Consider the following 27,241-nt stretch of genomic DNA (forward strand, 5'->3'; position numbering starts at 1 on the left):
GAATATCTACTAGTAATACGAGACATTATGATATATAGACTATGGAGGAAATTAATAGCAAGGCAAAATAAGACTTGAAAAACCTTCCAGTACCTACTCTCTGAAGGAAAGAAAATTACCCTTAAATTAAGGGAATATCAAATTCATGTAGTGCACAAGAAAAGTTCCAAGTTCATCAGCGAATAAATAAGGATTATTTAAGATTATTCTATAATGAGAAGCTACAGCTAGAAGACTAATCTTATGGGTGATCTTGCACGAAAGGAAAGAAGGTAGCTAATATTCTAAGAAGAATATTCTGCAAGTTCTTACATAGGCAATGAATAAGGAGATGTCGGTATTGAGTTATAAAAGGAATGAGATCAATCGTTAAAGAATCATTTTTTAAATCAAGATTCTCTTCTAATAAGGTAAAGAAGTCCAAATGCAAGCTTGGTAAAAGCATCGTCAAGGGTATGTTACCTAATATAGAAGTGATTTGCTATTCTAGTATATTTTGGAGCAATCAATTTTTGGAAAAGGAATTAATGATACCACTGCTATAAAAAGAATTTCTTGCCACGGTCAAATCTCAAAAAGAACCAAGCACTTCATCTATGAGGAAAATCAGTAAACCATATCAAGAAAGATCTACAACAAATATGAACTAAAGATACTAGCAACAAAAGTAACAACTATATAAAGAAGAGTTGAAGACACTTCTCGGCACCAGCTTCGCAGACAACCTTCCTACTCTTTCTAAACCTTAGTCAAGCATTGTATTCTTAAGTTTACAAGTTTCATAAACGATAGAGAGAAAGAGAAAAATATTAAGATGTTGTGTCATTGTTCATTTCATTGGTAAGCGAGTTAAAACCAAAGTGTCGTTGTTGGTGAGCGAGTGAAAACCAATCTTACACGTTATTGGTGAGCATGTCAAAACCAACCCTTGTTCGTTGTTGGTGATCGAGTGAAAACCAACCTTGTAACCGTTGGTGGTGAATGCTGAAAATCACAAAGGCTGTACAAACTCAAATTATAAAGAGCTCAAAGAGATAACCTTTTTGAAATCCAAGGAGACTGGATTAAGATACCACATTAGTTTCGGACCAGTACAAAAATTCCTGGTGTCATTTACCTTATCGCTCTCATATTATATTCTGTGCGTTTACTGTTTGTGATGATTTATACTTGTTTAAATCGAAAGGACTAACAACTTTGTACATGTTGTCTCCGTATCAGTCGACTGAGTCTAAATATAATCGACTAAATTTTTAATAGGCATACAATTCACCCCTCCCCTCTTGTACTTTTACATGGGGCCAGTTGTACTTGCATATTATAACCAGGCCAATGTGTGTTTTTGACGATATCCACGCCCAATTTCTTTTGGGTCGCATATTAGTCTTAAGGCTCGCAGAATGAATCGCAAACTGCTCCTGAAAATTGGCATCTTCTGGACAGTTATACGGTTATTTTTTGGCTCGCAAGTGCACCGCATAATTAAAAGAAATATATAAACTCATTTTCATATTTTTGTCTTCCTTGATATTTTTTGTGACAAGACTTTCTTTTTGTTGAATATTACAAGACTTATATGTTGTACTTGACCGTAAAAATCATAGAAGCAATATCTATGATAATCTGATTAATACATGATTATTAATCAACAATGGCAGAGTCAACAACACCTGCTCACCTACTCTGTATAAGTTAAAATCTCAACCACATTTATTGAAAATCAGAAATATCATGTCAAAATGGTTCCTTCTTTTTTTTTTTTCATATTCCAAGGTATGCAACTATGCGTATAGTACAATACATGCAAAGAATATGTCAATAGCATGATCTAGATCCAAGGTGTCTACTTACTGCTAATCTGATTATGCGAATCAAGAAAAAACCAATTACTTTTATCCAAAAACAAGCTTTGGGATCTATTCTCTTTTATGTGAGCCATATACTTAAAAAAAGAACATCTAACAAGATAACTTAACTTTCTTGACAACTACCTCAATAATCCAAAAGAAGGGAATCACTATCATTCATGTATTAAATACAGTCAACTCCAACACAGCAGAAAAAAACATTTGAACAACCTTCCAAAAAGAACTAGTAAAAGATTCTTTTTTAAAAAAAAAAAAAAATAAAGAAATCTTTCCCAATAAAAAGAAGTTAAATCTTGGAGGGGTTAATGGCATTGAATGAACACTACCTCAAAGCAAAAGATGGAGATCCCTCCGCCATATAACAGAGATCTTGAGTTTGAGCTATGAGAATAAAGGACCTCTCGAAAGTTGGAAGCAAGTGTTTTACGGATTTTTTTCGCCTACCTAATACTTAAAAAAACTAGCTCATAGCTTGACATGTAGGCAGAGAGATGGGAAAGACACCATTAAGAAACCAAACAAACTAGGATCTTTCAGGTATCCAAAACTGTATAATAACAACAACCCACTATAATCCCACAAGTAGGGTATGGGGAGGGTAGTGTGTACCCCTACCCTGGGACAAAGAGGCTGTCTCCAATAAAGTACTGTCTTTACTTGAAACGATCCTCAAAGCAATCAAAAAATCCCGGTATACTTGCCTTTTTCATTGATCATCAGCCAATAATCAAAACTAAGAGCAAACCAAGTCTAGTTTCAAATGCCAGATTCCTCATCAAAGGTCCCAAGCTGCTATGATGCAAAGAAAGGAAGTTCTCATGTAAGTTTATAAATCCTTGTATTGATCAAAGAAACTAATGATCAATTGCTGAAACTGAGTAGAAAAGAATCTCCCAAGAAATGAATTATCAAATGGACTAATAAAGACAGAATTCTGTACTTTTTCTTTCTTGCTAATTTTATGAAAGTCTCTTCCTCAAAGTTGATAACTTGTTTAAAGAAAGAAGAAGATCAGTTTACTCATTTCTGCAAAGTTCTCAATAACTGAACTACCCTTTTAATGTTACAGGGATGGTTTGAATCCGATGGCTTGATGTCGTTGATTCATCAAGGTCAAGATTATTCGTCGATGAGCCACAAGTTCAGAAGAACGATAGCAACAGAACTGACTTGAAAAATAAAATGAAAACTTTTGGTAGAAGGTCAAGAACAAGCGTCAAGCAGCCGACTAATTCTCCCTCGGATTATGCATCAACCCCTCAACAGCCATCTTATATGAAGGCAACTAGCTGTTCTAAAGGGAAAAGGGGTCATTTCCAAGCAAGTTCTCACAGTTCAAGTCCATCTTATTTTCGATCAGATTCTTCAGCTTCATCTAGTCGGACATCTAGCTTTAGAAGTGTGAAGATTTTGATAAACAAGGCTAGTTCTAAATCCAAGAGGTTTAACTCAAATTACCACCAAGTTCCAGTTAAGTCAACTTGTTCTTCCACTCTTAAGGATTTGAAGTTCCCTAAACATGTGGAACTTCATCCTGGACAAAGTGAATCAGACAGGATTTCAAAAGTGAGAGTTTGTTCATACCATCACTGTTCTCTCAATAATAATCCGTCGCCCCCAGTAAAGCGTGTCTACACAAGGAAAATACTCTTTAAATCACAGAAAAGCATTAGACTAGTAGGTGAGTCCATAAAAGGAGATCAAATTGCTGTTGATGGAAATGGAAAGACGCCATTGAGCATGCATGATCGTGTAGTTTATGGAGAAAATGAGGCAATTGAATTTACTGGTCTTGCTGAAATTGCATCTGGTGAAACTTCATTTCCAGAGAGAAGTTACCAGGAGACAATCAACATAATGAGGAAATATTCTACACTCGAGCAGGACATATTGTTTAAGTGCTACAATTGTATAGAAGGAGACTGGGATGATTGCACTTCTGTTAGCGATGATGATGTAGGGTCGAGCAATCAGAGTGTAACCGCATCAATTGTTTGCGATGACGAGGACGTAGATGCTGATTTCTATCATAAGCTTTCTCTGCCTCTTCTCATCAAGTCAGGTGACAATGTCACTATAAGTGAGAAGGATGAAAATATCAACAGAGAACTTAATAAGAATGAACCATTTGCCATTAAAACAAGATCGGTACGCGATGATCTTGTTGCAGCAAAATGTAGCACTGATTTTTCTTCTGCTTCAGCTAGCAACACTGGAATGGAACTCAGAGAGGATTTGAAGGAGAAGGATGGCAAAGCTAATCCAACCGAGGACCTTGATAATGCGTCATGTCCAATAGGAGACTCTGAATCCAGGAATTATCCTCTAACTGAAGATGCTGAATCCAATGCCTCAGCCCAGGAGCATAGGAGCACGTGGAGCCTGCTTCATAGATATATGATCCCTGAGGTATCTACAGAATTGGATACCAAACTGACCTGTGGAGCCGGTGAAGAAAATCACAAGAATGAGGGCAACAAATCATGTTCTGCAGAAAGTTCTGATTCATTTTTGAATTTTCCCGGGCGAGAATCAATGACTACAAATCAGGATACAGATAACCAGGAGATTGAAGTGTGCAAGCTTTTCGCCATTAAGCTAGTACGAGAAGCAATTGAGAGAATTCTTATTCCAGAAGTTCAAGACCAGTCATCAGATGATCAATCAGTAACAAGTGAAGGTGGAACATTATTACTTATATTTGTTTCTTTAGTTTTATTTAATGTTTTGTCAACGTATGATTGTTTCCTATCCCCTCCTTTTATAAGTTCTATATTAAGGAAGCGACATGAATTATTGATTTTAATGTTTACTATACAACAGTCTGTACTGAAGAAAACTTCATGGAGTCTGACACCAAGAATGAAGAATGTGATAAGGCATCTGACTCAGATGAAGAAAGTATTACCAGAGACAATATTGGCAGCCCGCACAAACAGAAAACAGAAGGACAAGTCACAAACAAAGCTGAGAAGAAAACACGAAAGCACTGGAGCAATCTTAAAAGATGGATTCTTCTCCAACGATTCATCAAGGAATTAGAAAAGGTGAGACAATTCAACCCAAGGAAGCCACGGTATCTGCAGCTGGAGCCTGATCCTGAAGCAGAAAAGGTTAATCTGAAACATCAAACAGCGGATGAGAGGAAAAGGGCAGAAGAATGGATGCTTGACTATGCACTACAGCAAGCGATAAGTCAGCTTGCTCCAACTCAGAAAAGAAAAGTGGGACTGCTTGTAACAGCATTTCAAACTGTGGTTCCGCCTCAAGGAGGAATGTTTCCTAAACTGAAAACTAAAAAATGAAGACAACTTGCAGATTGCAGGAAAGGGGAATGCATTAGTCTCCAACATGGACAAGACAGTGTTTAAGCCCGAGGCATTATTTGTATCAGAACCTAAAGTTGGTGAAAAGTATTCTAAACGCGTAGATGTAAGGAGTGCAGAAGATGATTGGTCGTTCAAAGATCATGATACTCAAATGATAATTTTACAACCAGTAACAGGCAAAGAGGAGTTGGATGAAGTAACAGGCACTTCAAGTGATAAGATATCGGTGGAAGGAAAAGCTAAGACAGAAGTTAAGGAAGATGAACATTCAAAGTTAGAACCTGAAGATCCGATTAATGTCTCCATAGCAAGTCATGAAAAAGAGGAGTGCAGTCGTTCAAATGATTCTCTAACCAATGATGGCGATGTAGCACCAGAAACTGACATTAATGTCTCTTCCGCTTCTGAATGTGAGGCAAGAGAAAGTACTACTGTATCCAGCGATGAGAACGAAAAGATAACTGAATTGGAAGGTGATGATGGAACATACAGAAGACAAGTAAACAAACAGAAGCACATCAGCATGTGGCACATGATATCGCAGCATGTACTATCAGATGTTATATCAAAAGTAGGGAGCGAACTACTTGATGGAACGGATGATGAGGTAGAAGACAACAACACACCAGCTGCATTGAACACCGGCAACTCTTTTCAAGATTCCTCTAAAACAAAGGATGATGCAGATACAAATAGGGAAGACCCTTATACGAGCCACTACGCGAGAAGTTTCAGCAGAAATGATGCTGTCAATCTCATAAGAGAAGCAGTTAGTCAAATCCTAACAACATCAACTCAAGATGATTCATCTGATACACAGAGTGTCACTAGTGGAGAGCAAAATAGTTCAAATTCCTTTTGTGAAAGCTTGAGACATCATGAAATGAATGAAGGAGGAATTGTGTTAGGTCAAGAAACAAAGGAGCTAGCTGCTAATGCTATCGGTGAAGAGGAAGAGAGTGTGATACGACATGCCAAGAGCAAACTTGAGCAACCAAAGTCCAAGAACTGGAGCAAGCTGAAGAAATTGATCCTCCTTAAGAGATCGATAAAGGCACTGGAAAGAGATAGGAAAATCAGACCACAACCCCCTCAGCTTCTGCCCCCTACACTTGATCAAGAACAAGAAAAAGTTGATTTGAGGCACCAAATGTCTGACGAGAGGAGAAAAGCTGAACAATGGATGCTCGATAATGCAGTGCAGCACATGGTTAATAAGCTAACTCCTGCAAGGAAAAGAAGAGTGGCAATGCTTGTAGAAGCATTTGAAACAATTGTTCCACTCCCTGAAGTATGAATTCAATGGTGTATTGGAGTTGGAGTAAAACTTGCCAAGATAGTTATTTGAGAATTTTTTTACAAGAATTATAAAGGTAAGCAAATTAGCTATGTACACTTTCTAGGCTCTAGCTAATTCACTGATCATGAGGAAAGAAGCCCACAGAAAATGTTTTGACAGATATAGCTGAAAGGTAACCTTTGGAACTAACTGAAATATATTGAAGAAACAGGTTAGCGATCGTGCTTGACATTGACTGAGCACATAAATAATAAAAACAGCTAGAATTTCACTGATATCCTGGGAAGCAATTGCTTTATAGAAGCTTGATTTGAGTCCAAACTTGTTTACAATAAGGTTTTGCAGGAAAATAGATATGCATATAATGCTTCAGCTAGAGAGAGTATTATATGTCATTGTAACACCTATATAGCCACACTGACTACGGTCACTAGGTCATGTATGTATTTAGTAGTAAAAAATTTTGGCAATCCATATGGTTTTTGTTGTGGATTTATAATTAAAGGATTGACTGATCAGTATATGATCAATGAAAATGTTGCAGCTCACTATCTGATATACATTTCCTACCAGTTTCTAATAAGCTTATTCGTTCTATTCTTTGTCAAACAGAACAAGCTAAACATAAAATTGTGATGCTAACTAAATTTTGGATTGTTACAAGAAGGTCCACTGTAAAATATTAATCCTGTGGTTTCTAAAATCATAGGCCTTGGCCTCGCTTATTCTAGTTCATCAGTGCAAACTGTGGGTCAAATGAGCTATGTTAAAATATATATTCAAGATAAAATAGATGGTTATACACTTACACTACATGAACTTTTACTACTAAATGCTAATGTAAAAGGGCAGCTCGGTGCACAAGCATCGCGCGTTCACGGTCAGGGAAGGGCCGCACTCCAAGGGGTGGGATGTAGCAGCCTACCACAATGAAAGCATTAGTGGCTGCTCCACGGCTCGAATGGGTGAGCTATTAGTCACATAGACAACTTTACTGTTGCTCCAAACCAACACTATAATAAAATAAGTCATTAGCAAAGTGTTCAGAGAATTTCAGCTGGAAGCTTTTGTAAGTACCTTTCAGGAACAACAATGAATCAACTACACCTTAATTCTAAATAAGTCGGAATCAGTTATACGAATCTTTCACGAGCAACTTTGAGAAGAAATTATCATATCTGAAAAGAAATAAGCCACAATTTCTTAGTGCTTCACAAGTAATCAAGCGGAACAGATTGTTAGAAGACAAATGACAAGTTAAGATCATATAATAAATTGGTTTAGTAGCATTTGAAAGTACAAGGGGGTGTTACACCTTGTGTATTTGGCGTTATCATGCTGTAAATGGGCTAATTCGGTAGGAAGATAATTTCTATGAGATATTTAAATGATCCGATAGTTATACGTTAAGATTGGAAGTCATTTGAGTTGTGATTAAAAATTCGACAAAGATCGCCGCAAGTTACGGGTTTAAATTTTACTGGAATTTGGATAAACTGTTGATGAGATTTTCTCTCAATATACTGGGAGTTATGGTGTGTTCTACCTACCAAATTGAAGGTCTATGAGTCTAGTTTCCAACGCAATAAACCGTTCGTTAATACGACTTCGAAATAGAGAAATATTAACCTTTTCGTACAGGGGTGCACATTGTTACGGGAACAGTGTGCTTAGTCGGGTTTAGTTAAATTTTTTTTATTTAAGTCATTCTTTAAAACTGAAATCCCTGCGTTTTATCCTCTCCAAAACAGAACCTAACACCTAGGGATTTCCTCTCAAACTCCTCCCATCCATCTAGCCAATGATAACAACAATTTAGTCATCCTCAAGATGGAGAACACCATGGTAACTTCGGAATCGTGAATTCTTCGGTGTTTCACTTTTCATAGCAAGACTCCGCCTTGAAGTAATTTCGAATTTTGAGTAATTCTGGTCACATAAGGTATGATTTAACTTCCTCTTTGATCTTTGTAAACTTCTACCATAAGAATTCCTAAGAAATAGTTGAAACCTCTATAGAAATGTTCTTGATTTTTTTAAGAAACCTCTCTTAAAAAAATGTTCTTAATATGGCTTGATTGTTGGGGCTGTTCTATATGGTTTTATTGTGTTATTTGGATCTGTGAAGACATGGATGGAATCTTGTCGATGAGGAGATGTAGTAAAGTAAAATTTTGTGTTGGGGGGAAATTAATCTACAAAAGAGTCTACAAATTCATGGCCACAAGTTGTTCGCGTAAATGTCTAAATGAAGAATTATATAAGCTATGAGCTTGAATTTGATTTTGAGTGGTTCGTATTATGTAGGAAATCATTACTAAGGCTTTCGAGGTCTCGGAAACAGTATATAACTCCATCGACAAGGTGTGTAGGGCTTTCGCTATACTTTTCGGCATGACTAGAATTCGAATAAACATTTATCGAATTGTCTCGTCGGATTCGAGTTATTTCACCTTCAACTTATAAAGATGCTTAGACCTGATCCTTTCTCATAGATTGCTTACTCTAGAGGATATCTATGAATTCTCGGATTTCCTTGTTCCTTGCTTAAAAAGAACTAGTGTCTTTTTACTCGTTCTCCTTTCGACGTTCATATAAATCATGAATAATTAACACTTACTTCAAAGGTATTCATAATACATAACTCTCATGTTTTTAGTACTTGTTGGCTCGTAGTAAAAAAATTAAATATTTTAGCAACAACCATGATAGTCGAGGAATAATGATGGTAGGCCACTTTGACTCTTCTTAGAATACGTCTTTTAAGGTTGGTTTCGCATTGCACCTATATAATTCATGATTTAGTATATGTATGTATTTACTTTCATTACTGAGCCGCACTATAGACGGCCGGGTATGACACATATTGTGTAACCACTGATCAGTTGGGATTACCGAGCTTCACGTGGCCGGGTACGATTCTACCGAGCCTTTATTATGGCCGGGTATGTTATGGATATTATAGCCCCACAGAGGGATTTATTATTATATAATGTGATATATTATAAGTAGCAATAGTGAACGACGATTTCACGAGCATACATTTATATCCATGTTGAATTTTAGTTTCCTACCGAGGCTAGTTTCAGAATTCAAATTGTCTCTATATCTCTTCTCTTGTTAATTACATTTTTCATGTTACACTTGTCGCCCTACATATTCAGTACATATTTCGTACTGACGCATTTTTATGCGTTGTGTTCATGCCCACAGGTTCGGATAGACAGAGCGGCGTGCCTCCTCAGTAGGACCCCCAGGATCAGCGTTGGGTTTCGCACTCCACTTCTTCGGAGTTGCTGACTTTAAGTTCATAGGTACTATTACAGATGTATATGTGTGGTTTTGGGCATGTCGGGTGCTTTGTCCCGCCCTGTTGAGATTGTCTTACACTCTTAGAGGCTTGCAGACTAACGGTCATTGTATATATATATTTTTCGTATGACCCTATCGGCCTCCTGGATAGCTGTTATACTGTTGTTGCAGCCTTGTTGGCCTAGGTTATATATATATATATATATATATATATATATATATATATATATATATATATATATATATATATATATATATGTCGTGTTGGGCTCTTTTGCCTATAGGTTATTATATTTCAGATCATATCTCATTGTTGGTTCGCTCGGGCCTTCGGGCATCGGGTGCCTGCCACACCTCCCAAGGTTGGGATGTGACAAACTTGGTATCAGAGCAGGTCAATCCTAGGGAGTCTGCAAGCCGTGTCTAGTAGAGTCTTGTTTATGGTGTGTTGTGCACCACACTTATAAACATGAGGCTATTGGGCATTTAGGATTATTACTTTCTTCTTGATCTAGATCGTGCAATAGAGCCTAATCATAAGTGTTCATTCCTAATTCTCTTTTTGTTTACCTTCTCAGTGATGCCTAATACTACGAGACGACAAGTGGCTATGAAATTTATTCAAAGGTTGGATGAGGATGCGGGAGAAGGCACAAGTCAGGTGCCACCTGCTAATGTAGATCAACATGAGCCACAGAATGAGGCTGATTCTCAAGCTTCCGAGGCAGCACCCCCACCACCCCTGGAAGGGCGTAGAGGAGCTAACATACCTCCAGTCCCTCTCCCAGTTGTTCCTGATCAGGACCTAAATATGCGGAGTGTTGTACAATTGCTGACTCGAATAGTGGGCTCCCAGGCCCAACACCAGACCCTCGGTATTGCTGATAGGTCCGTGAGTGTGAGAGTTGAAGAAACGCTTAACATCGGCACCTGTTCTAGCACTTCCTGAGGGATCTGAAGGTTATGTGGTATATTGTGATGCATCCAGGGTAGGATTGGGATGTGTTCTAATGCAGCATGGAAAAGTTATTGCATATGCTTTGAGGCAGTTGCGGAAGCACGAATACAATTATCCGACTCACGATATTGAGTTAGCAGCCGTTATATTTGCCTTGAAAATATGGCGTCATTATCTTTATGGTGTTCATGTGGATATCTATACAGATCACAAAAGTTTACAATATATATTTAAGCAGAAAGACTTGAACTTGAGACAAAGGAGATGGCTTGAATTGCTGAAGGACTATGATGTGGATATTTTGTACCATCCGGGCAAAGCGAATGTGGTAGCTGATGCATTGAGTCGCAAATCCATGGGCAGCTTGAAGCATGTAGAAGTTGGGAAATTAGAAATGACTAAGGAGATATATCGATTGGCTAACTGAGTGTGCGACTACATGATACAGGTGACCAGGGTGTAGTAGTCTAAAATATTGTTGGGTCATCACTGGTAGCTGAGGTAGAAATGCGTCAATTTGAGGATCCGGAGCTAGTCAAGATTAAAGAGAGCATCCCTTTTCAAAAGAAGCAGTTGTTCGAGCAATCTGATAATGGAATTCTAAAATATAAAGGCCGATGGTGTGTACCTAATGTTGGGGAGCTTCGTAAGCAAATTATGACAGAGATGCACCAGTCTCGGTACTCAGTTCATCCTGGTTCAACCAAAATGTATCATGATCTTCGTCAGCTATACTGGTGGAACGACATGAAGAAAGATATAGCCACATTTGTGGCTCAGTGTCCCAATTGCCAGCAGGTTAAAGCTGAACACCAGAAACCTAGAGGGCTACTTCAAAATATTGAGATTCCAGCTTGGAAATAGGAATCGATTAATATGGATTTCATTACAGGATTGCCCAATTCTCGCCGTAAGTTCAATTCTATTTGGGTCATTGTGGATAGGCTGACGAAATCAGCTCACTTTCTCCCAGTTAGGACCACCTATTCAGCTGAAGACTATGCGATCTTGTATATCAAGGAAATAGTTCGGCTACATGGAGTTCCATTTTCTATTATATCTGACAGAGGTGTCCAATTTACAGCTAATTTCTGGAGGTCTTTTCAAGAAGGTTTGGGTACTCTTGTTAAGCTTAGTATAGCATTTTATCCGTAGACCGACGGACAAGCCGAACACACTATTCAGACACTCGAAGATATGTTGCGAGCTTGTGTCTTAGACTTCAAGGGAAGTTGGGAAGATCATTTACCGCTTATTGCGTTTGCCTAATAGTTATCACGCCGATATTCAGATGGCACCTTATGAGGCACTATATGGGAGGAAATGCAGATCTACTATTGGCTGGTTTGATGTTGGCGAGACAAAGTTGCTAGGACCCGACTTGGTACAGCAAGCTGTAGAAAAGGTAAAGTTGATCCAGGAAAGGTTGCGTACAGCTCAAAGTCGACAAAAATCATATTCAGATAACCGATGTCGAGACTTGGAATTTGCTGTGGGAGACTGGGTATTCTTGAAAGTGTCGCCTATGAAGGGTGTAATGAGATTTGGCAAGAAGGGAAAACTCAGCCCTAGATATGTCGGGCCATATCAGATTGTTCCGAGAATTGGGCGAGTAGCCTACAAACTTGACCTCCCACCGAAATTAGAAACAATCCATCCGGTATTTCACATTTCCATGCTTCGAAAATTCTTAGGTGATCCTTCTTGCATCAGCCCTATTGAGGATATTGAAGTTTCTGAGAACTTGTCATATGAAGAAATACCTGTTGCCATTCTTGACCGTCAAATACGTAAGCTACAGACTAAAGAGGTAGCCTCAGTAAAAGTACTTTGGAGGAGCAATAATGTAGAGGAAATGACATGGGAGGTCGAGGAGGACATGAAGTCCAGATACCCTCATTTATTTGAGTCTTCATGTGATATGCTTGAGACAAATATGGCAGGTGTTGCACAGATATCAACCAGTGACAACTGAGGTAATTAAGTTACGGCTAACCTTCTTATTATCATTATTGCATAAGTAAATGGTCGTGCGAGGCCAAGTTGATGTTATTATGATGATGTGTATCCCTGTGTGGCCTTAGATATGTATGTTTGGGCTGATGACAGGTTTTGGATAGTCCTATTTATAGGGGAAACTCTGGCGAAATTTTAAAAAAAAACATTCAGAAGTTAGGTTAACCGTTAACATTCGAGGACGAATGTTCTTAAGGAGGGGAGAATGTTACACCTTGTGTATTCGGCGTTATCATGCTGTAAATGGGCTAATTCGATAGGAAGATAATTTGTATGAGATATTTAAATGATGCAATAGTTATACGTTAAGATTGGAAGTCATTTGAGTTGTGATTAAAAATTCGACAAAGATCGCCGCAAGTTACGGGTTTAAATTTTACTGGAATTTGGATAAAACATTGATGAGCTTTTCTCTCAATATACTGGGAGTTATGGTGTGTTCTACCTACCGAATCGAAGGTATATAAGTCTAGTTTCCAATGCAATAAACCGTTCATTAATACGACTTTGGAGCAGAGAGATATTAACCTTTCAGTACAGAGGTGCACACTGTTACGGAAACAGTGTGCTTAGTCGGGTTTAGTTAAATTTTTTTTATTTAAGTCATTCTTTAAAACTGAAACCCCTGCGTTTTATCCTCTCCAAAATAGAACCTAACACCTAGGGATTTCCTCTCAAACTCCTCCCATCCATCTAGCCAATGATAACAATAATTTAGTCATCCTTAAGATGGAGAACACCATGGTATCTTCGGAATCGTGAATTCTTCGGTGTTTCACTTTTCATAGCAAGACTCCTCCTTGAAGTAATTTCGAATTTTGAGTAATTCTGATCATATAAGGTATGATTTAACTTCCTCTTTAATCTTTGTAAACTTCTACCATAAGAATTCCTAAGAAATAGTTGAAACCTCTATAGAAATGTTCTTGATATTTTAAAGAAACCTCTCTTAATATGGCTTGATTGTTGGGGCTGTTCTATATGGTTTTATTGTGTTGTTTGGATCTGTGAAGACATGGATGGAATTTTGTCGATGAGGAGATGTAGTAAAGTAAAATTTGGTGGTGTGTTGGGGGGAAATTAATCTACAAAAATGTCTACAAATTCATGGCCACAAGTTGTTCGCGTAAATGTCTAAATGAAGAATTATATAAGCTATGAGCTTGAATTTGATTTTGAATGGTTCGTATTATGTAGGAAATCATTCCTAAGGCTTTCGAGATCTTGAAAATAGTATATAACTCCATCGACAAGGTATGTGGGGCTTTCGCTATACTTTTCGGCATGACTAGAATTCGAATAAACGTTTATCGAATTGTCTCGTCGGATTCGAGTTATTTCACCTTCAACTTATAAAGATGCTTAGACCTGATCCTTTCTCATAGATTGCTTACTCTATAGAACTATGAATTCTCGGATTTCCTTGTTCCTTGCTTAAAAAGAACTAGAGCCTTTTTACTCGTTCTCCTTTCGACGTTCATATAAATCATGAATAAGTAACACTTACTTCAAAGGTATTCATAATACATAACTCTCATGTTTTTAGTACTTGTTGGCTCGTAGTAAAAAAATTAAATATTTTAGCAACAACCATGATAGTCGAGGAATAATGATGGTAGGCCACTTTGACTCTTCTTAGAATACGTCTTTTAAGGTTGGTTTCGCATTGCACCTATATAATTCATGATTTAGTAGATGTATGTATTTACTTTCATTACCGAGCCGCACTATAGACAGCCGGGTATGACACATATTGTGTAACCACTGATCAGTTGGGATTACCGAGCTTCACGTGGCCGAGTACGATTCTACTGAGCCTTTATTATGGCCGGGTATGTTATGGATATTATAGCCCCACAGAGGGATTTATTATTATATAATGTGATATATTATAAGTAGAAATAGTGAACGACGATTTCACGAGCATACATTTATATCCATATTGAATTTTAGTTTCCTACCGAGGCTAGTTTCAAATTTCAAATTGTCTTTATATCTCTTCTCTTGTTAATTACATTTTTCATGTTACACTTGTCGCCCTACATATTCAATACATATTTCGTACTGACGCATTTTTATGCGCTGTGTTCATGCCCACAGGTTCGGATAGACAGAGCGGCGTGCCTCCTCAGTAGGACCCCCAGGATCAGCGTTGGGTTTCGCACTCCACTTCTTCGGAGTTGCTGACTTTGAGTCTATAGGTACTATTATAGATGTATATGTGTGGTTTTGGGCATGTCGGGGGCTTTGTCCCGCCCTGTTGAGATTGTCTTACACTCTTAGAGGCTTGCAGACTAACGGTCATTGTATATATATATTTTTCGTATGGCCCTATCGGCCTCCTGGATAGCTGTTATAATGTTGTTGCAGCCTTGTTGGCCTAGTTTATATATATATATATGTCGTGTTGGGCTCTTCTGCCTGCAGGTTATTATATTTCAGATCATATCTCATGGTTGGTTCACTCGGGCCTTCGGGCATCGGGTGCCAGCCACACCTCCCAAGGTTGGGGTGTGACAATAAGGAAAGTACAAGAAGGGGGTGAATTGTAAATATTTAAACTTAATCGCTTATTAGTTGACTAATTTATTGAGTAGTCGACTAGATATGATAATTTAATGATATAGTAAAAGAAAGTAAATGCAGTAATTAAAGACACCAGGATTTTATACTGGTTCAGATTCAATATGAATCCTAGTCCAGTCCCCTTGGGTTGCAAGGGAGTTCTCTTTTAGTAAATGTGTTTCTCCGAGTACAGTTGTAGTGAATTTGCACACAGTTTCTCTAGCACTCGTTTTTGATATAATGCATCACCAGTGTTATGCTCTCTTTCTTTCCCTGACTTGTTACACATCAGATCTTAGTGAACTACAATATTTGTTTGCAGTAGAATAAAGAGAGTGATTTTGGTTCGATCAAAATATATCAGACTAGGGTTTAAGGCGGGATATAAATACTTTGATGGATGGTAGAGGCTTGACAACCCAAGAGATTTGATCCTTAGAAAGAAATTGATTCTTTCCAAGAATGAGATAGTAAGTCGTTGCTTCTCCTTGATTTCCTTCCTTCAGCAGAGATACAAGTGAAGACTTGCTCCTTGATTGTTTGTCTTTCCAAACTTAGTCGCGTACCAATCTTATCATAACTTTCAATCTTCCGGGATGTTGCCCTTGATTTATGCCTTAACTTAAGGCTTGCTTGATTCTCTCCAACGTCGCTCTTTGCTGATTGATTTGCTGATTGGATTCCGTCTAGATTTGCGAGTCCTTTCCTTATTTGTCCAGATTTGCTGATTGTATGGTAATCTTTGCTAATTGATTTCTTCTCTTATATATCATGATTGACTCCAGCATTCTTGTGGTATCTTCTTGACTTCTTGTAATTGATTTCCTGCACATGTATATTATTTGCATCATTAAAACTGGATCTAGCAATCTCCCCTTTTTTGATGATGGCAAAATAATATAGTAATAAATAGAAGTAAACACCAGTCGACTTCCCTGTGTTTTACTCCCCCTCAATGTATGCAGTTGACTTGACTAGTCCATGATACTCCCCCTCAATAGATGCAGTCGACTAGACTGTGACCAAGTCAACTTCTCCGTTGTACCTGTAAAAATACATATGCTACCTGGACAATATAGATTTTTTCCCCTTTTTGTCATCAGCAAAGAGGGAATAAGACGAGAACTAAAGAGATATCATTAAAACTAAGGAGGTAAAGTGAATATCCAACGGTTGGGAAGACATCCCACAAAAGCAACACAACAAAAAAATAAAAGTCATCCAAAGGCTGAAAACACAGCCCAGAACCAACAAAAAACAAATTGTCTTAAAACAACCACACTAGCAGTGCAGGAAATAGGTAAGGGTGTTGCAGATGGCCTCTTTTAACTGTTCGAAGCTTGCATTCGCAGAGACGCTCACACCATCCAACCTGTCATGAATCTCCCTGAAAGCTTTGACAACATTCTCCCTCACTCCAAGAACAACAACTCTAATTTTGGACACGTCAGACCCTGTTTCTTTGGAAATAGCATGAATGTCACCAACAACAGACTAAGTAGCTGTGAGAAGGTTCTTGATTTCAGAGAGTTGAGAGTTAATAGCACGAAGCTTTTCACTAAGCTTAGAACTGTCAAGATTAAGTGGAGGAACAAAGGGTGAAGGTTTGGGTTCTATAGGGCCCTGCTTTGCTTCACTCTCGCTCTTCTTAACCCAGGAGCCCTTGATATTCACATAGCCCATACTAGCAAAGGCTATATAATTGTAGGACTTGGAGACAGTGATGAAAGGATAGTTGGACAGGGAAATTTGATGGGCTTCCAGAATATGAGTGATTGCCATGCCATAGGGTAGACTAGTGGGATCTTCAGCACTCTCGATCATGAAATTGATAACCCAGGAGGAAAGCTTGATTTTGAGTTTGGTTACAAGGTAATAGACAAAGAATGTGTCTCTTTAAGAGAAGGTTGAAAAGGAGCCAGTACGGGGAAGCAAAGTGGTTGCCACAATGTGGGCCAGAACCCGAGTTTCGTAACTGACATCACTGGGACCTAGTTGGTTTGGAAGGGATTCAGAGGGACACTCAGCAATATATTGTTTGGCTTGGTCAAAAGTAATTTCGAAGTCATCAGGCCAGATGTTTTTAAACAAAGTAGGAAAACCAGAACAACGACACTGAAAAAGTGAGTCAAACAGGGCACAATCAAGAACAATGCGCTTACCTAGCACTAGAGATTCCAACCTATCAGGTTTACTAGGACGAAGATTTGCATAAAACATTTTGACCAGGGGTTCATACACCTTAGGCGGAGGAATAGAGAAGAACTTTGCCCGCCCTTGATAAACGAAAAATTCTTTGTCCTTACAATTAAGGGCTTCCATGTCATCAAGATCGACAACCCTTCCATGAGCAATGAGCTTGTCTTTTAGAGCAATAAAAAGATCCCTATTTGGGGAATCCCAGAAATTCAGGTCAGATTCAAGAGAGGCAGAGAAATCAACCTTTGATTTCTTTAGAGTGGACGAAATAGGGGTTCTTCCATGGGTCGCTTGCCTAAAGCCTTTTTTCCAAGAAGTTGTGAGTGTTCAGAAAAATCTCCCTGAGACGAGGCGAGGCCTTCAGAGTGATCAGACCCTAGGTCTACTTGTTCAGGGGGCGTAGAAGGGGGTTTTGCTTTGGAATGGGTGCTCTTTCTGGTGGAAGCAGAGGGATTTTTGGAGTGTTTCGCCATTGTAGAGAAGGAGTTTTGATTGAAACTTTTGGATAAGAGATGTAGATGAGAGTGATTGAAGGGGTTTTCTGTCTTAAAAAGAGGGTTTTGACGATTGAGTACAGGAAAGGAAAAGTTGTCAGTTGAGAAGACGTAATGATTGGCTTTCCATCTTCTAACTGCGAACTGATGTGAAAGAAGTGAAAAGAGAGGGAAAAAACGGAGGCGTAATTAAAGCATGGGAAAAGGACAATTATAGAAAATAAAATTAACTGAGCACATAGGTCCTAAGAGTTATTAGAAGTGCAAATAATACCAAGTAAATTTCTTAAAGTACAAAATCTCTCTTCTAATAAAGGCTTAGTAAAAATATCAGTTAGTTGAGCAGAAGTTCCAACAAAAGATATTTCTATGTCTCCCTTAAGAACATGATCTCTAATGAAATGATGCTTAATATCTATATGCTTTGCTCTAGAATGATGCACATGATTTTTCGAAAGACAAATAGCACTAGAATTGTCACACAAAATTTGTATAGGCTTAAACGAAAGTTCACAGTCACCCAATTGATGAGACATCCATAGTAGTTGTGCGCAACATTGTCCAATAACAATGTATTCAGCTTCCGTAGTGGACAATACGACTGATGCTTGTTTTTTACTATTCCAGGATACTAATGCCTTTCCTAGTAATTGACATGTACCACTTGTGCTTTTTCTATCCTCTTTATCACCTGCAAGGTCAACATCTGAAAAACCTTCTAATTTAAAAGAGTTAGAGCGAGGATACCATAATCCATGAGATACAGTTCCAATGAGATATCGAATGATTCTCTTTACAGCAGTCAAATGTGACTCCTTGGGAGCTGACTTGAACCTGGCACATTTACATACACTGAACATGATGTCTGGTCGACTTGCTGTTAGATACAGTAGTGATCCAATCATTCCATGATATTTTGTTTCATCAATAGGAGTGCCATGTTCATCTTTGTCTAGATTCGTAAAGAGGCTCATTAGAGTGCCAATTAATTTTGCATTGCTCATACCAAAATTTTGAATCAGCTCTTTTGTGTATTTGGTCTGACATATGAAGGTTCCTTCTTCAGATTGTTGAATTTGTAGCCCAAGGAAGAATGTGAGCTCACCCATCACACTCATTTCAAATTCTCTTTGTATAAGATTTGAAAATTTCTTGCACATAAGAGGGTTAGCACTACCAAATATAATGTCATCAACATAAATTTGAATAATGAGGTTACCTTCTGATGGTTGTTTAATAAATAGGGTAGCATCAATTTTACCTCTTGTAAATCCATGATCAACAAGAAAGGTACTTAGCCTATCATACCAGGCACGTGGAGCTTGTTTCAACCCATACAGTGCTTTAGTGAGCTTGTATACATGGTATGGGAATTTTGAATCTTCAAAGCCTGGAGGTTGTTTCACAAATACTTCTTCATCGATGAATCCATTTAAAAAAGCGCTTTTAACATCCATTTGGAACAGCCTGAAACCTTTAAAAGATGTGTATGCTAGAAGAATTCGTATAGATTCCAAACGAGCTATTGGGGCGAACGTTTCATCATAGTCGACTCCTTCCTATTGTGAGTAACCCTGAGCAACTAGTCTGGCTTTATATCTTATGACCGTTCCATCTTCGTTCAATTTGTTCCTAAACACCCACTTTGTTTCGATTACAGACACATTATCAGGTTTGGTTATTAGTTTCCACACTTGATTCTTACTGAACTGATCTAACTCCTCTTGCATGGCTTGCACCCAGCTTGAATCTTTCAGTGCTTCCTCTATCTTTTTTAGCTCAATTTGAGAGATCAAAGCGATGTTTGCTTTCTTTTTGAGAGCTGCCCTGGTTTTCATTCCTTCGTTTGGATCTCCTATAATGAATTTCTGAGGATATTCAGGCTCGCTTCTCCATTCATTTGGACAAACTGCATTTGTAGTCGACTCGATTTGTGGATATGGCATATTACTGCTATTTTCACCAGTTGACTCAGTCGCAGCCGGTGTATTAATCGACTCTTGTGATTCGCCTTTATCCTGAGCTTCTTGAGTTTGATCTTCGTCACCTGCAGTAATTCTTTTCTCGACCAAGAGATTATTTTCAACGAATATAACATGTACAAATTCTTCCACACATAAAGTACGTTTATTATAGACTCTAAAAGATCTGCTATTTAATGAATAACCTAGAAAAATACCTTCGTCACTTCTTGGATCAAACTTTCCAAGATTATCCTTACCGTTATTGTGAATGAAACATTTGCTCCCAAGGGATGGAAGTAACTGATATTTGGACGTTTACCTTTCCAAAGTTCATATGGGGTCTTCTTCAGTATTGGCTTTATGAGGCAACGATTGAGGATGTGACATGCTGTACTTACACCTTCTGCCCAGAAATGGTTTGGCAATGAGTGTTCTAGTAGCATGGTTCTTGCCATATCTTGGAGGGTTGTGTTCTTTCTTTCCACAACCCCATTTTGTTGTGGTGAGCGTGGTGCAGAGAAATTATGAGCGTATCCCTGATCATTACAAAAATCTTCAAATGCTCTGCTTTCAAATTCTCCTCCACGGTCACTCTGAATTGTTGAAATCAAATGTCCCCTTTCGCTTTCAACCCTTTTGCAGAAAACTTAAAAATTTCTTAATGCTTCATCCTTATGAGACAAGAAGATTACCCAAGTAAAACGTGAATAATCATTAACAATAACAAAGACATACCTTTTTCCTCCTATGCTAGCAGTTCTAGTAGGCCCGAATAAATTCATATGAAGTAATTGCAAAGGTTTTAAAGTAGACACTATATCTTTATTTTTGAAAGAATTTCTGGTCTGCTTACCTATTTGACATGCATCACAAATATGAGTTCTAGAAAAATTCAATTTGGGAAAACCAATAACTAATTCATGTTTGGACAGTTTTTCTATCAAATGCATGCTAGCATGACCAAGTCTCCTATGCCATAGCCATGGATCATCAGACATAGAGGATAAGAAAATATGACCATCTATATTTTCAAAACCATCAAGTATATAAACATTTCCATACCTTTTTCCAGGAAGAATTATCTTACCTGATTCGTCTTCAATAGCACATCCTGTTTTCTTAAACTTTACCTCATATCCTGAATCGCAGTGTTGACTTATGCTCAAGAGGTTGTAGTTGAGGCCATCGACGAGATAAACTTCAGTAATGTCACAATTGTTATCAAAGGGAATTGTTCCAGTACCAACTATTTTGCCCTTTGAATCATCCCAAATTTAACACTTCCTCCATCAATTTTTGTAACTTTTTGGAACAGGTTTTTGTCACCTGTCATATGAATGGAACACGCACTGTCTAGATACCATTTTCCTTTGCGGCTTACTCTGTGGTGTTCCTGCAAGACAAGATGATTACTTTCTTTTAGGTACCCAAACTTGCCTGGGTCCTGGAGGGTTAGTGTTACTAGGTTCAGAACTTTTTGGTTTCCAAACCCATCCTGACACATTTGATTTACGAAAATGACAAAAGGAATATTTATGCCCACTTTTATTACAGTAATGACACTTAACATCAGACCCGCTTATAGGTCTTTCATAGGTATTGGAACTAGTCGACTTGGTTCTAGCAGGTTCTTTTCCAGTTGACTTGTAAGTCATCTGGTTTGGCCTAACAGAACTGTGACTGGTGGATTTGCGCATGCTGTTGAGCTGCATTTGCAAATCCTCAAACTCTTGTTGAAGTACTTCCTTTTCGATTTCACATACTTCATGTTTGAGTTTCCAGTTTTTAACCTCCCTAGTGAGTCTCTTAAGTTCATTCATCATTTTTTGTTTCAAGGTTGAATCACTGATATCCTACAATTCATTACATCTTTCACAGTCATAAGATCTTACCTTACTAGTTTCACCTCGTGCCATGAAACAGTTTTCATTCTCGCCATCTGAAACATCTTCATATGTCCAGCATCCTGAAGTTTTGTTCATTTCATTTTCCAGAATTGTCATGAAGCAGAGATTTGCTATTTCTTCATGGTCATCCTCATCCTTATCGCTCCAGATTCCGAAGGATTTGTTCTTGTTGAAGCCTCTAGAGATCTTCCTCTTTAGTTCTGGGCATTCAGCTTGAATATGCCCAAATTTTCCACATTCGTAGCATTTTCCATCATTCTTATCCTATTCATTGTATTTTCTAGATCATCTTGGTGGAAATATTCCTTTCTTTGTGTTCCTGTATCTTCTCATTAGCCCATCCATATTTCTAGACATCATAGCAATCTCTTCTTGCAGAGCTTCAGGATTATCAATTTCATTTTCAGCCATTTTAGTAGAGGTTTTGAATGCTTTCTCCTCTTAATTTGTCTTTTTGAGATGTGTCCTTTCAAAGGCAATTAGTTCTCCTCGTAGTTCATCATAGGATAATTTGTTTAGGTCTTAAGATTTCAGTGTGACTACTTTGGTCTGCCAAGTGGTTGGCAGACTTCTGAGACTTTTTCTGACTTGATCACCACTGGTGTAGGGCTTGCCAAACGCAAATCGCTAATTATTTTGCTAAACCTGGCAAACATCTCTTTAATGGATTCTCCTTCTTTCATTGAGAAAAGTTCGTAATCATGAACCAGCATGTTGATTTGTGTTTCCTTTACTTTGTTGGTTCCCTCATAGGTGACCTCAAGTTTGTCCCACATCTCTTTGGTTGTGTCACAACTTAATATTTTCTCGTATTCTTCACCACTTATAGCGTTATGAAGCAAATTTCTCGCCTTGTTGTTCACTTTTACTACTTCCAGTTGCTCCTTTGAGTATGAATCTATATCTCCAGGGTCAGCAAGTGGTGGAGTGCTAGCTGGTAGGGGATAGTTTCCCTTTTTGATGACTTTCCAGACTTTGACATCGTAAGCTTTAGCAAAGATTTCCATTCATACTTTCCAGTGAGAGAAATGTTGTCCATTGAAGTATGGTGGTCTAACTTGTGAAGTTTCTTCCTATAAAAGAGCTCCTATGATAACCTGATTTGTCATGATCTTTTCTCACAAGCTGTTAAGTAAAAGTAAACTGTGAGTCTAGCTTTGATACCAATTGAAAGTACAAGATGGGGGAAGGGGGTGAATTGTAAATATTTAAACTTAATCGCTTATTAGTTGACTAATTTATTGAGTAGTTGACTAGATATGATATTAACAGATATAGTAAAAGAAAGTAAATTGCAGAAAGTAAATGCAGGAATTAAAGACACCAGGATTTTATACTGGTACGGATTAAATGTGAATCCTAGTCTAGTCCCCTTGGGTTGCAAGGGAGTTCTCTTTTAGTAAATGTGTTTCTCCGAGTACAGTTGTAGTGAATTTGCACACAATTTCTCTAGCACTCGTTTTTGATACAATGTCTCACCAGTGTTATGCTCTCTTTCTTTCCCTGACTTGTTACACAACAGATCTTAGTAAACTACAATGTTTGTTTGTAGTAGAATAAAAAGAGTGATTTTGGTTCGATCAAAGTATATCAGACTAGGGTTTAAGGCGGGATATAAATACTTTGATGGATGGTAGAGGCTTGACAACCCAAGAGATTTGATCCTTGGAAAGAAATTGATTCTTTCCAAGAATAAGATAGTAAGCCGTTGCTTCTCCTTGATTTCCTTCCTTCAGCAGAGATACGAGTGAAGACTTTCTCCTTGATTGTTTGTCTTTCCAAACTTAGTCGCGTACCAATCTTCTCATAACTTTCGATCTTCCGTGATGCTGCCCCTGATTTGTGCCTTAACTTAAGGTTTGTTTGATTCTCTCCAACGTTGCTCTTTGCTGATTGGATTCCGTCCAGATTTGCGAGTCATTTCCTTAGTTGTCCAGATTTGTTGATTGTATGGTAATCTTTGCTAATTGATTTCTTCCCTTATTCATCATGATTAACTCTAGCATTCTTGTGGTATCTTCTTGACTTCTTGTAATTGATTTCCTTCACATGTATATTATTTGCATCATTAAAACTGGATCTAGCAGCATTAGTTTATAAGACAAATTCCAACTATAGGTTTTTCTATGATAAGGAAAATACTTGTAATGACATAAAAATACAGCATACTGCAGACGAAATTCCAACATTAGACTTAGATCAGCAATAGTAAAAGTATATAGTAGTAGAACATTTTAGACCTTATGTAAAAGATTTTAGATATTAATAAATTCATTTAACCTTTCATCAAGTTATCAAAATTAAGGTATTAAGATGCACGAATTGCTCATTATTCAATTTGGATTTAGTTCTCTCGAAATTTGCTTTAAAATGCATGGTCTGCTTGTATGTGGAATTATATTTTCCCCAAGTAAGAGAAAAATTTCTCATGTCGAAAAAGAAAAAGGACAGGATTAAAGAGAAAAGGTATATAATAGAGTTTGAAAATCATTTTTGTAGACATTTCAATTGTATTTTATTGTAGCACTTTCTACGCATGATAGATATCCAAATGTTCAACATGTCGAGTGACAGAAGTCCCACATCGGTAAAGTACCAATTTGGTTGGTACTTCACCCTATAAAAGAAGGCCAAATATTTAGGATTTAAACATACCTCTCATTCGCCTTCTTAGCTTCTTAAGGCATTTGTATCTTATCTCTTTAGTATTATTTCACTTGTATTTTTGGACTGGAATAAAATATTGGTTGTGTCCGAGGAAGTAGGCAAAATTGGCCGAACCTCGTAAATTCTGGTGTTCCTTTTATTGTTGCTTTATTGTCTTATTTATTATTTGGTGGCTGTCATAATTTTTGGTAGAGTAGTTGTGACTCATTCACACTATATACATTTGGCTTCCACAACAATTGGTATCAGAGCCAGGTTACTGCGTAAGTATGCTCTGTAGTTGTAGCATAGTCTGATCTTCCACATCAGAAAAGATTTATCTTTGGTAACTGAGTCAAGGTTCTGTCTGAGTACGCTCTGTGGTTGCAGCTTAGTCTGATCTTCCATACTAGAAAGGAAATAATCTTGATTTGTGTCGTCAGCTATTAAATAATATTTGTGTCAAAGATGGGAGACAATAAACAAGAAGAATCTACATCAAGTGTCAACAATACGTCATCATTGGCATGTTCGCTTATGACAAGAATTGTGTCAAATGCGAAATTTGCAGTAGAAATTTTTGACGGGTCAGGACATTTTGGTATGTGGCAAGGCAAGATTCTAGATTTCCTTTTTCAACAAGGGCTAGATCTTGCCATTGAAGAAAAGAAACCAGATGTTATTGGAGAAGAAGATTGGAAAATTATCAACCGTGTTGCTTGCGGTACCATTCGATCCTGCCTTGCTAGAGAGCAAAAATATCCATACACAAAGGAAACTTCTGCAAGTAAATTTGGAAAGCACTGGAGGATAAATTTTTGAAGAAAAACAGTCAAAATAAATTGTACATGAAGAAGAGACTGCTTCGCTTCACCTATGTTCCTGGTACCACAATGAATGAACATATCACCAGTTTCAATAAGTTGGTCACAGATTTGCAAAATATGGATGCAATTTTTGATGATGGTGACTTGGCCTTGATGTTGTTGGGGTCACTTCCTGATGAGTACGAGCACCTTGAAACTACTCTACTCTATGGAAATGACAAAATTTCTCTCAAAGAAGTTTGTTCGGCTTTGTACAGCTACGAACAAAGAAAGGGAGAAAAATAGAAGGGCGGAGAAGGAGAAACACTGGTTGTGAGGGGTCGTCCTCAAAATCAAATAAGGACAAGGAAGGGAAGATCCAAGTCAAGATCTAGATCCAGCAAAGATGAATGTGCCTTTTGTCGAGAAAAGGGGCACTGGAATAAAGACTGTCCGAAGTTGAAGAATAAGGCCAAACATAACAATGGAAAAGCCATTATGGATTCAAATGTAGCTAATTATGATGATTTAGACTTCTCATTAGTTACAACAGAGTCATCAACATCATCAGACATATGATTGATGGACTGGGCTTGTAGCTATCATATATGTCCCAACAGGGACTGGTTCGTGGATTTTCAAGAAGGAGAATATGGAGTCATCTACACAGCGGACAACATCCCTCTTACCTTATATGGAATTTGTTCAATACGATTAAGGAACCATAATGGAATGATCAGAACATTAACAGATGTTCTATATGTACCGAATTTGAAAAAGAATCTCATCTTTGTGGGAGCCCTAAAATCAAAAGGGTTCAAAATCATTGCAGAAAATGGAGTGATGAGAATATGTTCCGGTGCACTAGTGGTAATGAAGGCCAATCAAAAAAATAATAACATGTACCGTTACCGCGATAGTACAGTTATTGGGATAACGACAGTGACATCCAGTGACGAAAAAGAGGCAGAAGCAACCAGGCTATGACACATGCGCTTAGGACATGCTGGAGGAAAATCCTTGAAAACTCTATTAGATCAAGGATTGTTAAAGGGAGTAAAGGTTTGTAACTTGAAGTTTTGCGAGCATTGTATCAAAGGGAAACAGACAAGGGTTAAATTTGGTACAACGATCTATAATACTAAAGACATTTTGGATTATGTACACTCTGATGTTTGAGATCCTTCCAAAACACCTTCATTGGGTGGGAAGCACTATTTTGTAACCTTTGCTGATGATTTTTCCCGAAGAGTTTAGGTGTATACAATGAAGAGGTAAGATGAAGTATTGGGAATTTTTCTCAAATGGAAGACGATGGTGGAGAATCAAACAGGCAGGAGGATCAAGTGTATTCGCACAGACAATGGAGGTGAATACAAAAATGATCATTTTAATAAGGTCTGTGAAAATGATGGCATCATCCGACACTTCACTGTCAGACATACACCACAACAGAATGGAGTGGCAGAACGTATGAACCGGACCTTGCTGGAGAAGGTACGGTGTATGTTGTCCAATGCTGGCTTGGACAAAGAATTTTGGGCTGAGGCAGTTACATATGCATGCCACCTTATTAATCGTCTACCATCTGTTGCTATTGATGGCAAGACGCCATTTGAAAAATGGTATGGAAAGCCTGCTGTAGATTATGACTCTTTGCACGTGTTTGGCTCAACTGCATATTATCATGTGACAGAGTCAAAATTGGATCCAAGGGAAAAGAAGGATATTTTTATGGAGATTACTTTAGGAGTCAAAGGATGTCGCTTATGGTATCCTATGACAAAGAAAGTAATATTCAGCAGGGATGTTACCTTTGATGAATCTGCTATGGTAAATAAGGTAACAGAAGATACCAAACAAAATGAGGGTGCTTC

At 37.9% G+C, this 27,241-nt stretch overlaps 1 protein-coding gene and 1 pseudogene across 1 annotated transcript; both read left to right on the plus strand.

Annotated features, from left to right (window-relative positions):
* Positions 1–2,148: 2,148 nt before the first annotated feature.
* On the plus strand, positions 2,149–7,003 carry LOC107770270 (uncharacterized; annotated as a pseudogene).
* A 4,271-nt stretch (positions 7,004–11,274) lies between these two features.
* LOC142180864 (uncharacterized) lies at positions 11,275–12,742 on the plus strand. Its single transcript, XM_075252963.1, has 4 exons — positions 11,275–11,413; positions 11,660–11,864; positions 12,040–12,172; positions 12,299–12,742. Exons 1-4 carry the CDS (start codon positions 11,275–11,277, stop codon positions 12,740–12,742), a joined length of 921 nt encoding a protein of 306 aa, XP_075109064.1.
* Positions 12,743–27,241: the final 14,499 nt, after the last annotated feature.

The sequence above is a fragment of the Nicotiana tabacum genome, chromosome 5 (assembly GCF_000715075.1).
Source record: "Nicotiana tabacum cultivar K326 chromosome 5, ASM71507v2, whole genome shotgun sequence".
Classification (NCBI taxonomy): domain Eukaryota; kingdom Viridiplantae; phylum Streptophyta; class Magnoliopsida; order Solanales; family Solanaceae; genus Nicotiana; species Nicotiana tabacum.

Bases quoted from the DNA above. Each gene is read 5' to 3' on its own strand.
- LOC142180864 (XM_075252963.1), top strand. From the start codon at position 11,275: ATGCGTCAATTTGAGGATCCGGAGCTAGTCAAGATTAAAGAGAGCATC. The intron at 11,414-11,659 runs GTAAGCAAATTA...ATTTCATTACAG, and splicing joins ACCTAATGTTGGGGAGCTTC to GATTGCCCAATTCTCGCCGT. The intron at 12,173-12,298 runs GTAAAGTTGATC...TCGCCTATGAAG, and splicing joins TACAGCAAGCTGTAGAAAAG to GGTGTAATGAGATTTGGCAA.